The 15,356-nt window shown below is 40.4% G+C and overlaps 1 protein-coding gene across 1 annotated transcript; it reads right to left on the reverse strand.

The window, feature by feature from the left end:
* Positions 1 to 228: 228 nt before the first annotated feature.
* Positions 229 to 10,531, reverse strand: LOC116221363 (protein ABHD11-like). The gene is made up of 6 exons (XM_031571242.2): positions 10,333 to 10,531; positions 9,643 to 9,778; positions 9,037 to 9,210; positions 3,752 to 3,922; positions 3,038 to 3,219; positions 229 to 2,691 (listed from the first exon to the last, which is right to left on the reverse strand). The coding sequence occupies exons 1-6, from the start codon at positions 10,488 to 10,490 to the stop codon at positions 2,556 to 2,558; spliced, it is 957 nt and encodes a 318-aa protein (XP_031427102.1). The 5' UTR covers positions 10,491 to 10,531; the 3' UTR covers positions 229 to 2,555.
* Between the last annotated feature and the right edge of the window lie 4,825 nt (positions 10,532 to 15,356).

Here is a 15,356-nt window from a genome sequence, read left to right on the forward strand (position 1 = left end):
AACTGTGCCCAACATGTACACCTTGACTGTGGTCTTATAGGCCATGCACTGTTCTGTTGAGGTGATGAGACCAGTATTTGTTGTAAAGAAATTAGAAATTCCAGTTGCACTTTTACTTTGACATGTGAACAGAATTTGATGCTGAGCATTGATCTTGTGATATTATCCTTTCTACAATAATTACCATCAGTTTAACGTGATTAAAGAATCAGACAATGAGTCAACAGATGGCTTTTCTAGTTTAATTTTTGTAAATAATAAATAACTACAACATGTAAACACATCTCAATACGAATGGACATCACTGTCAGTCTCAACACACACACATACAGACACACGCACACAAATATAAGCTATTCCAACAAATATAGGTTACTTTGCCATCTGTCCAAAATATTAGAGAAATATAGTTTAATTTCAATAAAACCTTTGCAAATTGAAAATGTCCTTTGGACACTCCCAATCTTGATAGTTAAATATTAATGTATTCATGTCAATTACACACTGAAAACCTCCTCTTTTACATTCTGATCAAACTGCATAAGCCACCCTACCAAGTCTCAGCTACTTCTCAAGGCCAGAAAAAAAATTGGAAAATGAACATGTAATACCCACAATGCAATTCACTGTAAGACGAGTCTGCCCCGTCTGGTGAAAATCCAGCCAACTGCTGGGTGGGAAACGGATAAAACACAATACAAACTTGTGCTGTTAATGACTATTTACAGTTCGCTGAGAACACTATGGTTAATATCTGATATTGGAAGAGTATTTCATAGTCACCCATCATTCTGACAATTAGTATTAGTATTACCTAATAACGAACAAAACCAGAAATGTTCATCACAATAATTTGACATCATTTACTATACCTGACGTGGACAAATATTACATCAACAGTAGAACATCGAATTGTTTATAAATTACATAACGTCTGTTGAGGTTAGCAGTGCATATATTGTGTCCCTTGATTCTTTATGTAGTGTTAATATTATATTATAATATTATATATGCATATATAATCTTTACATGTTAACAAAGAGCACAACCCAGGATACAAGACCAGAGTGCTCTATGTACAGACTGTCCATTTAAAAGGTGGCAGTTCAAGTATTAGGGCAGTTTCTATGTGCCCCCTGAGAGCAAAAACCACTATACTCTACACTGCAGTGTGAATATACGGTCTCACACTCCGTTCTATAGATCTCTCACACTGTGACGTTCACACTAAACTGCCTCACAGATACTGTCAGCATCATAATATACACACAATTTAAAAAACTTATTTATGGTCAATTTTAAGACTGGAACATGAATAGTGATTATATACTCAATTATTGTTGAGGTCTGTAAAATGTATGCTGATCAGTTCATGTTTACAATTATTTAAGGTCAATAATTACGTAGCATTAACAATTTGTGAATGTGTGTGTGTGTAGACTGTAAATGTGATGTCCCTGCCCAGTATGCACATCATTTACTGACAAATATCCATTGGAGCAGGTTGGCAACCGTTTTGTGATGCCTGCACACTGGAGTTAACCCTAACTGCCTTACACATGGCACATTCCTTTAGCTTACCCTGATCCTCTCACCTGGTTATGTCACATACACAGAGTTCGATTTGTATTCTCAACTAAATAACAAACTAACTAACTTCATTTAATACTGGTTCCTTGTGTGGAAAAGAATAAGAGAGAACATGCCGATTGTCACCATTCTCTCCACGTGCATTAAAAAAATCTCTCGAAATGAAAGAATTAAAGGGAGTGTTAAAGCTAGAACTGATCTGTGCCGTCTGTAACACTAAGCCCCTGCTCCTTCTCAGAAGGCCCCACTGAAGTCCATTTAAACACCGCAGGAGTAGATTACTCTTATTAGACCATACCAACCCTTCTTTAAAACACCCTAGATTACTCTTATTAGACCATACCAACCCTTCTTTAAAACACCCTAGATTACTCTTATTAGACCATACCAACCCTTCTTTAAAACACCCTAGATTACTCTTAATAGACCATACCAACCCTTCTTTAAAACACCCTAGATTACTCTTATTAGACCATACCAACCCTTCTTTAAAACACCCTAGATTACTCTTATTAGACCATACCAACCCTTCTTTAAAACACCCTAGATTACTCTTATTAGACCATACCAACCCTTCTTTAAAACACCCTAGATTCATCTTATTAGACTATTCCAACCCTTCTCTTTTCACTCCAAACTATACTCTTATATTACTATGCAGCTTTTAATCACAGTGTTAATTGCACTGTGGTCAAAATATGTCCTTTGAATAAGTAAATAATTGGCTATATGTCTGTAGTATTAAACTCTGCAGTTTACTGCAGAACTATAGACACGTCTATGCATCGCTAGTGCTTAATGATACAGCCCTGTAAACAAATGAGATGAAAAAGACACAAAAATGAATCTAAATTTAACAACAAAAACTACAAAAAAGCACTTGTTCATATATTTCTCCTGGTGGCTGTAAAAGCACTCCTCCTTGTCGCCCCTCTGTGGCCAGGCCAGTGCAGTGCAGGGCAGGGCTAGGACTGGAGGAAGGTGCTGATGGAGCTGATGAAGTCCAGGGGCTTGTCTGCGTGGATCCAGTGGCTGGCGTCTGGAATGTACTGGATGTCAGCACACGGGAAGAGACGCTGAATCTCTGGGTAGTCCTCAGAGCTGGGGGGGGGTGGACACGTACCTGTGTTAGCCAAAACCCTCGCCAATGTGAATGTTATATGCTGGTTATATGCACATTGCTAACATGTTCACATGTAAAGTCAACCTCTACAGGTGAGTGCAGTGGTGTGCAGGGCTTAAGGTGATGTACTAAACAAGAACTCTAAGCAAACCATACGCAGATTTCATACGCAGGGCCTGGAGACCTTCTTTTCCCATTACAATATCCACCAAAGATTAGAATTGGAATAAAATCATAAAAGGTCCATGTTTGCTTGTCTGTAACTTCCAAATGTGTGAACTGATCCTTTGTTTCTTTCTGTCTTTCTATCTTTCATCTCTTTACCTGATATACGCGGAGTTGGTCCCACCAAGGAAGAGTGTGGGGCCCTCATAGCTGGTGTTGAATGCTGGGAAATTCATGATGTCTTGCAGATGATTGGAGATGGCATCTAAGTTGACCCTCCAAGAATACTGTCCTTCCTCCTCAGTCAGGTTTGTCAGAAGGAACTGCCGTACTGAGCGCTCCTTTGAAAAGTCCCAAAGAGCATACAATCAATGTGTGTGAAAAGCACATTATGAAGGTTTTTGTCTAAAACTAAGTGAGCTTACAAGCTAAAAGCAAGAAGACTGGCCTTGCAAACACCAACAGCATCATCAGTGGCACTGATAAAAGCTAGCTAGCTTGGGCATTTGCATTCGCTTGTGCAGTTGCATTTTCACAGGGAATCGGACCTAGGCAACAGCCTAGGCAACTAGCGAGAACGACAGGCGTGGTTTTCTATTCACATGCTCATATACCACTGAAACAAATTTGAGGATGGTGCAGAAACTAAATTAAATGCCCTTAACATTAAAAACCTGCCTACTGTAGCTTTAAACTGAGTATGTGACATAACGACAAACATCACACTGAAACGCTGCCTTTCATTTGACTTGTGTCCAGAGAGAGAGAGCTCACTTTGACAAATGTGACATAACGTCAAACATCACACCAAATGTCAAACATCACACTGAAACGCTGCCTTTCGTTTGACTTGTGTCCAGAGAGAGAGCTCACTTTGACGAGCTGACGTAGCTGGTCCTCGGCCAACCTGCGCGCAGTGGAGCGGGGCACATCCTTCGGCACCTTCACCTCCTTCATGGCCTGGATGTAGGCGGGGAAGTTAGTCAGCGGTGTGGTTTGGGCGGGGCTTATGTCCACCACCACCAGGCGCTCCACTAGACTCGGCTGGAAGAGAGAACAGGAAGAAGAAGAGAGAACAGGCAGAAGAAAAGATAACAGGAAGAAGAAGGGAACAGGCAGAAGAAGAGAGAACAGGAAGAAGAGCAAACAGGAAGAAGAAGAGAGAACAGAAAGAAGAGAACAGGAAGAAGAAGAGAGAACAGGAAGAAGAAGAGAACAGGAAGAAAAGAGATAACAGGAAGAAGAGAGAACAGGAAGAAGAAGAGAGAACAGGCAGAAGAAAAGATAACAGGAAGAAGAAGGGAACAGGCAGAAGAAGAGAGAACAGGAAGAAGAGCAAACAGGAAGAAGAAGAGAGAACAGGAAGAAGAGAACAGGAAGAAGAAGAGAGAACAGGAAGAAGAGAACAGGATGAAAAGAGATAACAGGAAGAAGAGAGAACAGGAAGAAGAAGAGAGAACGGGAAGAAGAAGAGAGAACAGGAAGAAGAAGAGAACAGGAAGAAGAGAGAACAGGAAAGAGAGAGAACAGGAAGAAGAAGAGAGAACAGGAAGAAGAAGAGAGAACAGGAAGAAGAAGGGAGAACAGGAAGAAGAAAGGAGAACAGGGAGAAGAGGAGAGAACATGAAGAAGGAGGGAGAACAGGAACAAGAAGGAAGAACAGGAAGAAGAAAGGAGAACAGGAAGAAGAAAGGAGAACAGGGAGAAGAGGAGAGAACATGAAGAAGGAGGGAAAGAGGAAAGATGGGGAAATGAAAGTAGAGGTTCATTTCATTGTCGACAGTCTCAAGGATTTTACCAACACAGTGTCCCCGTAGCCTGTGGCGTAGCGGGTGTTTTGGCCGCCCTGTGCGCTGCCCCCCTTCAAGGAGGATTTCCTACTGGTGCGAATTTTGTTATTGTTGTAAATATATGACTTTGAAGCTCCGCGAGTCTTTGTCCTAGCGTCATAAAAAGAACACCCTCAGAAACCTTGAATCTTGTTCTGTGTACAGATATATACTGTTCGAAAAATAATAATAATTAGCACTTTGTAAGGAGAATAGAAGTAAAATCAAATCATTTTCTGAGTGACAAAACAGCTGCTAACGACCCACCTGTTAGCAAATGAGGGCTATTCATTTGTTAAATGCATGGTAAAGAAGGCGGTGAGGACAAACGTATCCACTTTGAGCTGGTTGCTATGGTTACCTAGTTATGCTAGCTAACTAGCTAGCTAAGGAAACTTGTAATAACCTTAAACGGTTTAAATGGAAGAGTCCCATTTACATAAAATGATAGCTAGTTATCTAGCTGATGTTATAGTCTCCTCGATTTAACTGATCAAATTATAATAGGAAAAGGTCGAAACCCTCAGGGTGCCTGTGCAACTTTGTATGAACGAGTTCATATTCATAAGTTCATATTGACACATATTAACACGAAGAGTTCAGCCAGCGCATGTATTACCTTACCTATTTGTGTGTAAAGAATGCTGATATGAAATATGAAAACAACCAGTAGAAACATCTGTGTATAATGTTCTTCAAAAACTTAGGATACCCTGCTTGAAAATGTTGCAGAATGCAGTCCAGAAGTACAATTTGGCACTAAACACAGAGACGTTCCACCAAGACGTTCACACGCGCAGGTCGCGGGAGATTGCTGCTCTCTTCCACCTCTTGAGGACATTTATAAAACACGCTGCCTCAGAAAAGCCCACAGTATCCTCAGAGACTCAACACACCCTGGTTACCACCTATTTGAACTGTTGCCCTCAGGGAGACGCTTTAGGACCATCATAGCAAAAACAGACAGGCTGAGAAACAGCTTCTATCCCAGAGCCATCATAGCACTTAACAATGCACAAAACTGACCTGTATTTGTCTCTCTGTTGTGTTATATGTCTTGTGTTTTTATAGTGTAAATATGTATATATATATGTTCAATCTATATTTTTATTGTTTTTGTGTCTGAGAGCTGCTACCTCAATTTCGTTGTACTTGTGCAATGACAAATAAATATATTCTATTCTATTCTATTCTATTGTTTACAAGCTGTCGAACTAATACGTTGCAAAGTGGAAGCTAGGGAGACCGCGCCACTACAAAACAGCACCATATTCTAAATTTGGCCATTAGGGAAAACAACTTATTATCAAAAAATTACAACAAAATAAATCACAAGAAAGTAATACAATTATAGTATTGGCCGCCCCCATTCAATTGGCCGCCCTGTGCGGTCCGCACACCCCGCACACCCCACGCTACGACACTGCCCGTAGCTCAACTGCGAGAGGAAGGTGCTAACAACACCAACAGTAGGGCTGTGAACAGGCATGAATCTTGCAATACGATACGCACTATGATACGGGGGTTACGATTTAATATATGGCAATACGTTGCGATACTGTAAGCAAGGTGACATATTGCCATTTTTTCACTAATCACGTTAAAGTGGAAGAGTCAAATGGCTGATTACAACACTGCTATCTAACGGTTACTGTTTGAGCAGTGTGGAGCTGGCAGTTGGTTTACTGAACATTCTAAAGAGAGTCAACTGCCAGGTATCAACAACTGCCAACTTTAGAATGTTGGGATTTGTTTGCGTTTGTTGGGGCAGTGTGCAAGCTGCATAAGGAGCACACTCACTGATGATAATGTCTATCTGTACTGTAAATTGGTTTGGATTAAAATGTCCGCTAAATGAAATGAACACAGCTCCCATGTGGTTGACATGCACAGGAGTCCTTTCACTAGGGGTTGTTATGGTAAAGATGTTCTCTAACTCTTACGTCTTTGACATTATGTGTATGTGAAGTATTTACCCAAATGGACAAAGGATAGGCCTATTCCCAAACAGATATGTTATTGGCCTATTTGCAAACAGACATGTTATTGGCCTATTCCCAAACAGACATGTTATAACTACTTACTAACCTCGACCGTTCGGTCATGCCGGGAAACATCAAACTTCGGCTTTGGCGTATCAACCTCGCTATCGCTCGGTCGATACGTTAAAGCCTCAGTCTGATATTTCCCGGCATGACCTCACTCTCGGTTAGTAAGTAGTTATTCTTAACCTTGGTTTATACTTATGTCGCCGACACTTTTGAAATGGTCGCCGACAGAAAAAATAAAGTGTCGCACAGGCTGTTGTGTTTATACTTCAGGCGAACAGTCGCCGCCTACGTCATAAATGGAGTAGCGCCAACAGCATTTTTCTGACATTACATTGTTGACTTTTTGAAAATCAACGGCGCGTGCTGTCTATCTAGCAAATCACACTAGCGTTATTAAACAGTGTCTAATAGTATATATGCGCTTTAACAGGCAAACTTATCTCCATCATGGTAGGTATTATTTGTGGAGGAAGCAATCTATAATAAAAGTATATGCTTATCTAACATACACAGCCCGCTGTTCCGAAATTGTGAGCACAGCAAGGTGAATCACTATAGCCCACATGCACATCCCAATTAATTGATTACACAATTATAAACCTATAAATGCACAACCAATTTCACAACCATGAACTTGAATTCAGAATATTATTATACACACGTGGCATTTGCATCGCGATGATAAAAAAAAACTTTTTATGATGGCCAACTTTCAGAGCAAAAAACTTCTAAATCATTCATCATCATCATAGCCTAGGTTGTTAATAATAATAATAGGCCTACGTCAAACAAAGTTGTGGACCAAGAACTGAACTGCTGCCCAGTATTCCGGCAGCGTGCGGAACCCTTGATTGTAATCGCGTTTGAGACGTGCAATTCTCCTCTCCAGGCGCTTCCACTTTCTCATGGGGAGGACGCAGCTTAAGCGCAGAGACAGGTGTTTGCCTGTCTCCTAATAAAGTTGGTGAAACAAATGCAACATTCGCTGATTAGCCTACCTCTTGTTACCAGCAAGACACACACAACACTATCCAAAATGGCATTGCATTGAATAAATCAGGCCTATGATGTGCATTGCGCATGCATGCTTTGTCAGTGCTTAACAAGATCTGCGTAATGTCCTGCGACAATCTGCCGGTGATTTCCTTCGCACGAGTGGTACCCTATATTCAAAACCAGAGTAGGCTAAGTTAACAAATATTGCCTAAGAAAAGTTATATGCGTAAAGGCCCGGTCAGCGTCTCCGCCCCGCTGCGCAAACTAAATGCTGCGTGTATTTTGTGTTACTTAAAATATTTCTAAATTATGCCGGAGCCTGCACTTCCAGCATCCCTGTTGAGGACTATGTGTAAAACATGAAAATTCCTCCCACGGACTGCAGCAAACACGCCAGTGAGCGGGCCTCTTGCATTCTTCACCTTGCACACGCACTTTTTGCCACCCCACCACAAACATGAATCCGACACCACTGGTTGGAACAAAGCCATTTCGGAACAGAGGGTTTAATTTTGTAAAGATATTTCGTACTATTTTTTGGAATATTGAGCTTTCGGAACACTGGGCAGACCCCCAGTCAGACTGACGTTTTGCCTGGTCATAGCTCATCATTGCCTGCGAGCTAATGCCCACTACAACAGGGACATAGCAATAACGTGTCCTGCACAACTCCTATCCTTCAAACTGCCGAGGCATTATTGAACAGGTTGTTATACTTTCGAGTCAGGTCACCGCCGAGCGCCTGTTTTATTGTGTATGTGTTTTTCAGATGTGGGTAAAGCTGCAGTGTGTGCTGGTGTACCAAATAATGCCTTTCATCAGTGTTTTAAGAATGTTTTTTGCACTTTGACCGTCTGTTTACGTTACCGCGAGTCAAAGCACTATCCATGTTTCTGATCGCTTTCTCGTTGACCTGTCTACTTTCCCAATACAATAGCCAAGTAACTAATTTGACCGTAAAATCCAACACATTATTAATATATATTCGCCAATGGTGTGTGTGCGCGCCTCATGACTAGTAGCTAGCTTGCACTATAGGACCCATCATATCTACCTTACGCCACTGACAAGAGCCTGTCATAATAGCCTGCACTGGGGCCCGTTGTAACTATGTTACGCCACTGTGACGACATCAGCGCCAGTAGAAATTTCTCCATGTAGCCGACACTTCCAAGCGACGGTTAAAAGTGTCGACCATGACGTAATTTCTGTCGGCGACCATTTCAAAAGTGTCGGCGACATAAGTATAAATTGGGCTTTACTCTTCTGTTTCCTACATTACCTGCATGAGTGCTGTTGTCATGGCCACCTTGCCTCCCATGCTGTGGCCAATCAGAACGCATTTCCCGATTCGCAGTTGAGCAAGCAGTTGCGTGAGATCATTGGTCATGGCCTCATAGGTGATAATGGGGCTGTGTGTGCTTTTTCCATGGTTACGTGCATCTACTGTCAGCACCTGACTGGACAAAGGACAGTTAAGACACTAACTACGACACAAGCTTAAATTTCAGCAATCATTACATATAACATTAAAGTCTGTCTAAAAAGGTAACATCACATTACACAACTTACACATAAAGCTAACATATTTTCTTTTTCCTTCCAAATTTTATATCCTTTTATATCCATCCTTTCACTAGACTACATTTCTACATTATAAAAAATAATACAAGCTATAACACTCACAAGCAACTACACTCAAATCATTTAGGCCTAAATGGCCTTTTTGGAAAACGCAGAATTTGGCACTGCAATACACGGGGCAATTGTAAGTGTACATCAAAAGAAGGTTCTCCTTCTTTCATTTTTCAGGGCCAGTTTGGGATCATAGACACCACATAGCATGCTGTTTGGGATCATAGACAGCACATAGCATGTTGTGCAATACCTTTCTGCCGGTCCGCTGGACTAAGGACTTGGCTATGGAGTGGAAGTTGGATTTACTGCCGAAAAGACCGTGGAGGAAAACCAGCGGCGTGTTGTCCCCTTTTCCATCGAACACGTCATAGGTCAAATTCACAGGTCTGAAAGGGGGAGAAGGTCTTTATTAGGTCTTAGACGCATCATGTAGCCCTACAAACAACGAAGGCTGTAACTAGGGTTCCATAACTTGCTAAGTTGCTCAAATGGGACAGCACCCATGTAAAGCAATGCTTTTGCCACCTTGAGCGACTTTCTGCAGGACTGGGTGGACTTGGGAGAGGTTTGTAGAAAATAAAATGTGCACATTTCCACACAAAAAAGTTTGAATAGATACTAATACCCAATATCCATCACTTGCCATACGAGTAACATTAATGTCAAGTTATGTTGTGTTTACCGTGGCTTGTTATCACACATCCAACCCGTTAGCTGGCTAACCTTGGGTAACGTTAGCCAGCAATGCTAGCTCACGACAGAGTGCTTGACTCATTTCAGAAACACAATGTACAGTGTAATTTAAGCTTACTTGTGAATCATAACCATCCTAGGACATAATGTTACATACATACAAACTGACTGACTTTGGTTTGCTGTTAGATAGTATTTATATTATTAAAGAGCTAAAGGTAGCTACTTAGCGGACAAGCAATGGTACCTTGTAGAAACAGCAGGAGTGTTCGCTTTAGTTCCGATTTGACGAATCCAGTGCATCCGTGCATTACTAAAGCAGGCATTACGAGATGTAGTCATAGAAACACATGATGTTGCTCTGTGCAAGAGACCACCTGAAAGAAAGCGACAAGTGACACTCATGATGACATAGAATATTTCAGCCGGAGGGCCAAATACCACAATACACGGGAACTGTTGAGGGTGCAAAATAACTATTGGCATGGAGTGAGGGAACATGGGGGCGGTGTTCACCTGATGGGTCTCGGCTCTCAACCAATCAACGAGTCGTTCATTGCTATTTTGACGCTACTTTCACGTCCTTGGAAACCGATTGGCTTAATTTTTTGTGTTTGCCTAAGGATTGTGATAGATATAACCTATCTAGTATTGTTTTATTTTCACAGAGCACACAATGACCAGTTCAAGAACAGTTTTTTAATGGCAAAGTACTCCTTTGATTTCTCATGTCAATCTCATTGTCAACCATCTTCAAGACCACTGTAGCTGAATAAAAGGAAAACGAAGGGGAAGTGGATGCTTTAAGTAGCTTGCCTCTCCACTCTGACATGGACCTGCTTGTTGTAGCCTCCTTAAAGACGTGCAAGAGAAAAACACATTTCTCAACTGTGCTTGCAGGCTAAGCCCACATCTTTCTCATTAACAAGGAGCCAGATGTTGGTTGCTGCTGGATTTAGCCGTCAACCTGACACATCCCCTCACTGGCTGACTCTTGGGCTATTTCAATCTGACATCAAAGCTTCTTCCATATCTGCAACCACGTATTACTTAACCTATCTTTGTGTTACATGCATTCATTTAGGCCTACTCTCAATTGTTATGTATGTGTCTGCCAAGCCATACCAAATACAATACATGTAAAAACAAATTTCATTTTTAAATCCTGCTCATGGCCATTACATATCACATTAGTTGAGGTATATTTAACGAGTTAGCCATTTCATCACTTCATCATTCATCCTGAAGGAGAGACGCCAATGCATTTACTTTCTGCAAATTCTGTATTGACACTAAAAGTCACGCAGAGCAAAATATTCATACTAATTCATATTAATTTATACTTCATCCTTCAGTAACACTTTACTTGAACCCTGCCTCGTAAGATGGACATAACCATGTCTTAAACATGTCAGGGCAGATGTCACATGCTGTCATATGCCGTTATGACAGTCAGTGTAGAGACAAGTTATATAAGTTGTAAGTTATGACAGTATGACAACAGCTTAGTAACATGTGACATAAGCTGTTATGGCACCTAAACTTCTTAAACATGACAATAACTAATGGTAAGATGGAGCTGTCAAATCACTGGACAACAGCTGCCATGATGCTAATGGCAGTAGCAGACATGAAGCATAATCATGCTTGTTAGGTCATGGTTTATCAGTCTCCTGGCACAGGTTCAAATACAGTGTAGGTGTAAAGAGAAATGCCTAAGAATTCAGAGAATTGAGATAGCTTGGTAATGTTACCATGGGGATGTTGTTTAAACCTGATTTGTTTTTTTGGAATGAATCACCCTCTCAGAATGATTGAATCAGCTCTTATAATGATTATATGTTCCTTTGAATTAGTTATATATTGTACCCTTTTGTGTTGGGTGCACTGCACAAGCTCAAGTTTTTTTTGGGTTGCCAGTCTCTCGAGGTCTTGCTCTGTTCTAGAACATTCTGGGAACAATGTTTCCAAAGTGTCCTTTTTCATCTGACCACTGCTTTCAATACTCTACACAGCATGAGTAAGTGGTAGCAGTTTCCTTCAATGGACTTGTTTCACCACACACTGCTTTCATTTTTGATTGGTCAAACTGTTGAATTATACAAGTAACCTGATTCTACATGACACTTAAGACACTGTTCACGTGGGACAGAGGCTATGTTCCTGTCTTCTTAAATAAAAAACACTTCAAATTCTGTAATGCATGCCAAATTGCCTTTTATTGTAATTGTTGGGGTGATGGATTTTTTTGTCCTGTGGATCTTTCCTAAATAACTTTGTAATTTGATGAATGTCACCTGCTGGCCATAAGTTATAAATACACTCTTCTAGTGTAATCTTAGTTATACATGGGTAAAAGATGTGCTGTTGTCTTCTAACAGCGGCCAGTCCTCTCACTGTCACATGTAAACACTCATTGCCAGCAACCTAACAAATATAACAAATGCCCAACCATAGATACAACAACAATGCCTAACTGGCTGGAGACATCCGCAACACACGCCGCATGTTGCATGCAAGATCCGTAGAGGCCGTCCTTCACAGTAAAACATGCTGTTTCGGTAACCCACAAGTGCTAAACACAACAACTTGACTGCCCAACCATTGAACCTGAGCATCAGGACACAGCAACAACAACAAGGCACCCTTTGTGAGCATTATATGTGTTCATAAACATACTCCTCCTAGTCAGTGGCTCCACCCCAATGGAAAAGGCACAGACAAACTGCTTTGGAAGTTGTGTTTGGATTACTCCCTCAATGTTCCCATCATTCATTAAAATTGAATTTTTTTTAAAAACCCGAATTGCTCCATATTATTCTATTCTACACCTGCAACCGTATAACACTTCACACCTCTGATATCATTTCATTGAGAGTGAAAAAATCTGATGACGTAGAGCAACTCATTTTTCTTTAATTCTATTCAATCGTATAGGGCCATTATCAGTGTACATTGTCTACAAAAAAACCTGTACAAAAACAGTAGGTTAGGTGAACATTAGGTTCATCTTAATAAGACCAGGCCTCATTGTTAGGCATTAAGTTTGCCTGTGTTAGGCCGCTACAGTGCCCTTCTCAAATAGGGTTTTACCATAAACAATGGCAAGAGGAACAACAGAACAAAAGCATGAAAATTCAGTCGGTGAATCTCAGATGAGATAAAACCTCAAACATAGCCCATCCTCAGGTGAAGGGGAGGTATTCTTAATTCATTAGAAGAGGCAAGGGCTGTGTCAAGGGACGAGGTTTCCATGGAGGTGGCAGCGGATGCTTGGTATAAAGTCTCCATAGCGACTTAGACAGCTGTAGCAGTTCAATGTGGTATCATCTTTCATTTCATTCCATTTCTGTTCTCTCAGTTTGTCTCGTGTCAATTTATTGTCTTTCTGAGAGGATTTATTTGAGGTTTTTCTGCACTTGGACAGTCCAATAAATATTATCAACATTATGTGTAACAATTTAGCATGAGATCGTAGCTTAATGTGATTTAGCTGCATGTGAGTATTTGGTTTATCTTTCAACTCTTCCCCAAAGTGAACATACACATTGTTCTCCAAATGCTCTTCTTGTTTTGGTCATCTGTAATCTAAATCTAATCTAATTTCCTCCATAACAATTGTTGATGCAACACACAAAGGCTAAAAGGGAGGAACTTTGTGGCCTTTGCGGTTTAACCACTTCTCCCAAATCTATTTATTTAGATATCTCTCCTCAGGCAAAAATAACAAACAAACAACAGGAACAACAAAACCAATATGGGAAACACAGATCATTTATTCCTATTCAGATACATCTCACTGACTCTTAATCATATTTATATCTAACATTAATAAATAATTAAAAGAAAAGCTCATTAAAAAGAAAGCAACAGTAAGGTGTATTAGCTTATCGCCCTTAGGCTGTTGGTCAGATTGGCATGTTAGCATTTGCACTTATTTTTGAAAGATGTGTCCTATGGATTGCATCGCATGATATGGTTTGTAGAGCATCAGTATGTGTCTATGGAATTCAATTGCCCCAAACCTCAAACTTAAATGGATGAGTAAGAGCATCAGTGTGTTTCTCAAACTTAAATGGATGAATAAGATGTCAGATCTTAAGGGGTTTGTTTCCTTTCCTTGCTGGATAATTTGAACTTTTCATAATGGGTGTATTGTTCACATTTTGCCCCCCCCCCCCCAAAAAAACACATACAGAAACATAGTCACAAGTTGGGTAAATTATTATCTTTATTTTTTTCACTTCATACATCAAGCTAAACCGTATGAACAGAGCTCAGGGTCAACAGACTCAGACTTCACAGCTCAAGCAAAAGAAGGCCTTTAGGCTCAACTCAGGCTTCAGTTCCGTCTCTCAAACTCTCTTCTGGTTTCAGCCAGCACAAAATAGCAATAGCAAATACAAACATAATGCAATACAAACATATATATTTTTTAAAACAACTCGACTAACTGAATAAACCATAATGCAAGGTTGAAATGTATAGATTATGTGAACCACAAAAAAAGTATGTCAATATGAATTATATTCTATGTCCTATGAAATATCTTTGGTCCACAAGGTGATGTTGAAATGAAATACAGTTGGCCACTAAATTGATGAAGTGAAAAGTGGGGAGTAGGCGGTAATCTGAGCCCTTTGTTTGCCTGTGATGAGGTGGGATTAGCCCATGATGTGGCCTACTGTTCAGCGTGTTGCCGCTGTTTGTGTTTCCCCCTTGGCTCCCACAGTGACAATGCACCAGCACTCTCTGTGAGGGCCACCTTTGCCAAATAGCTCACAGCTTTGAGTGTTCAAGAGCCTGAGTGAAGGAACAGGTCTAGGCTATGTCAAATATTGAGTAAATGAAGCAATGATGGATGAACAAGAACATACCATTACAAATAAAATGTATCTTTTTAAGAAAAACAGAGGCTTTACATTTGCATTTAACTTACATAAAGCAATGTAACACATATAACAATGTAACACATGTAACAATGTAACAACAAATAAAAATAGCAAGTGGTCCATGTGTATAATAGCCAATTAGACTTGGCACTGAAACTAGGGTGACAAATGTTCCCCTCTTTCAAACTAATCTTTGTTGTGGATTTGTTGTGACTCCTAAATGACTATTCACTCACTAAGACAACCTGTATTTTTTGTATTCCCATTGAGCATGGATAGACCTGATATCATCGTTTCGGTTAGATGTTTGGGTTTCATCTTGAGTTTTTTTTTCCAGGTCAGGATTTTCCTAAACAAATATATGTAAAACCCGGCACTC

This window comes from Clupea harengus, chromosome 8 (assembly GCF_900700415.2).
Source record: "Clupea harengus chromosome 8, Ch_v2.0.2, whole genome shotgun sequence".
Lineage (NCBI taxonomy): Eukaryota > Metazoa > Chordata > Actinopteri > Clupeiformes > Clupeidae > Clupea > Clupea harengus.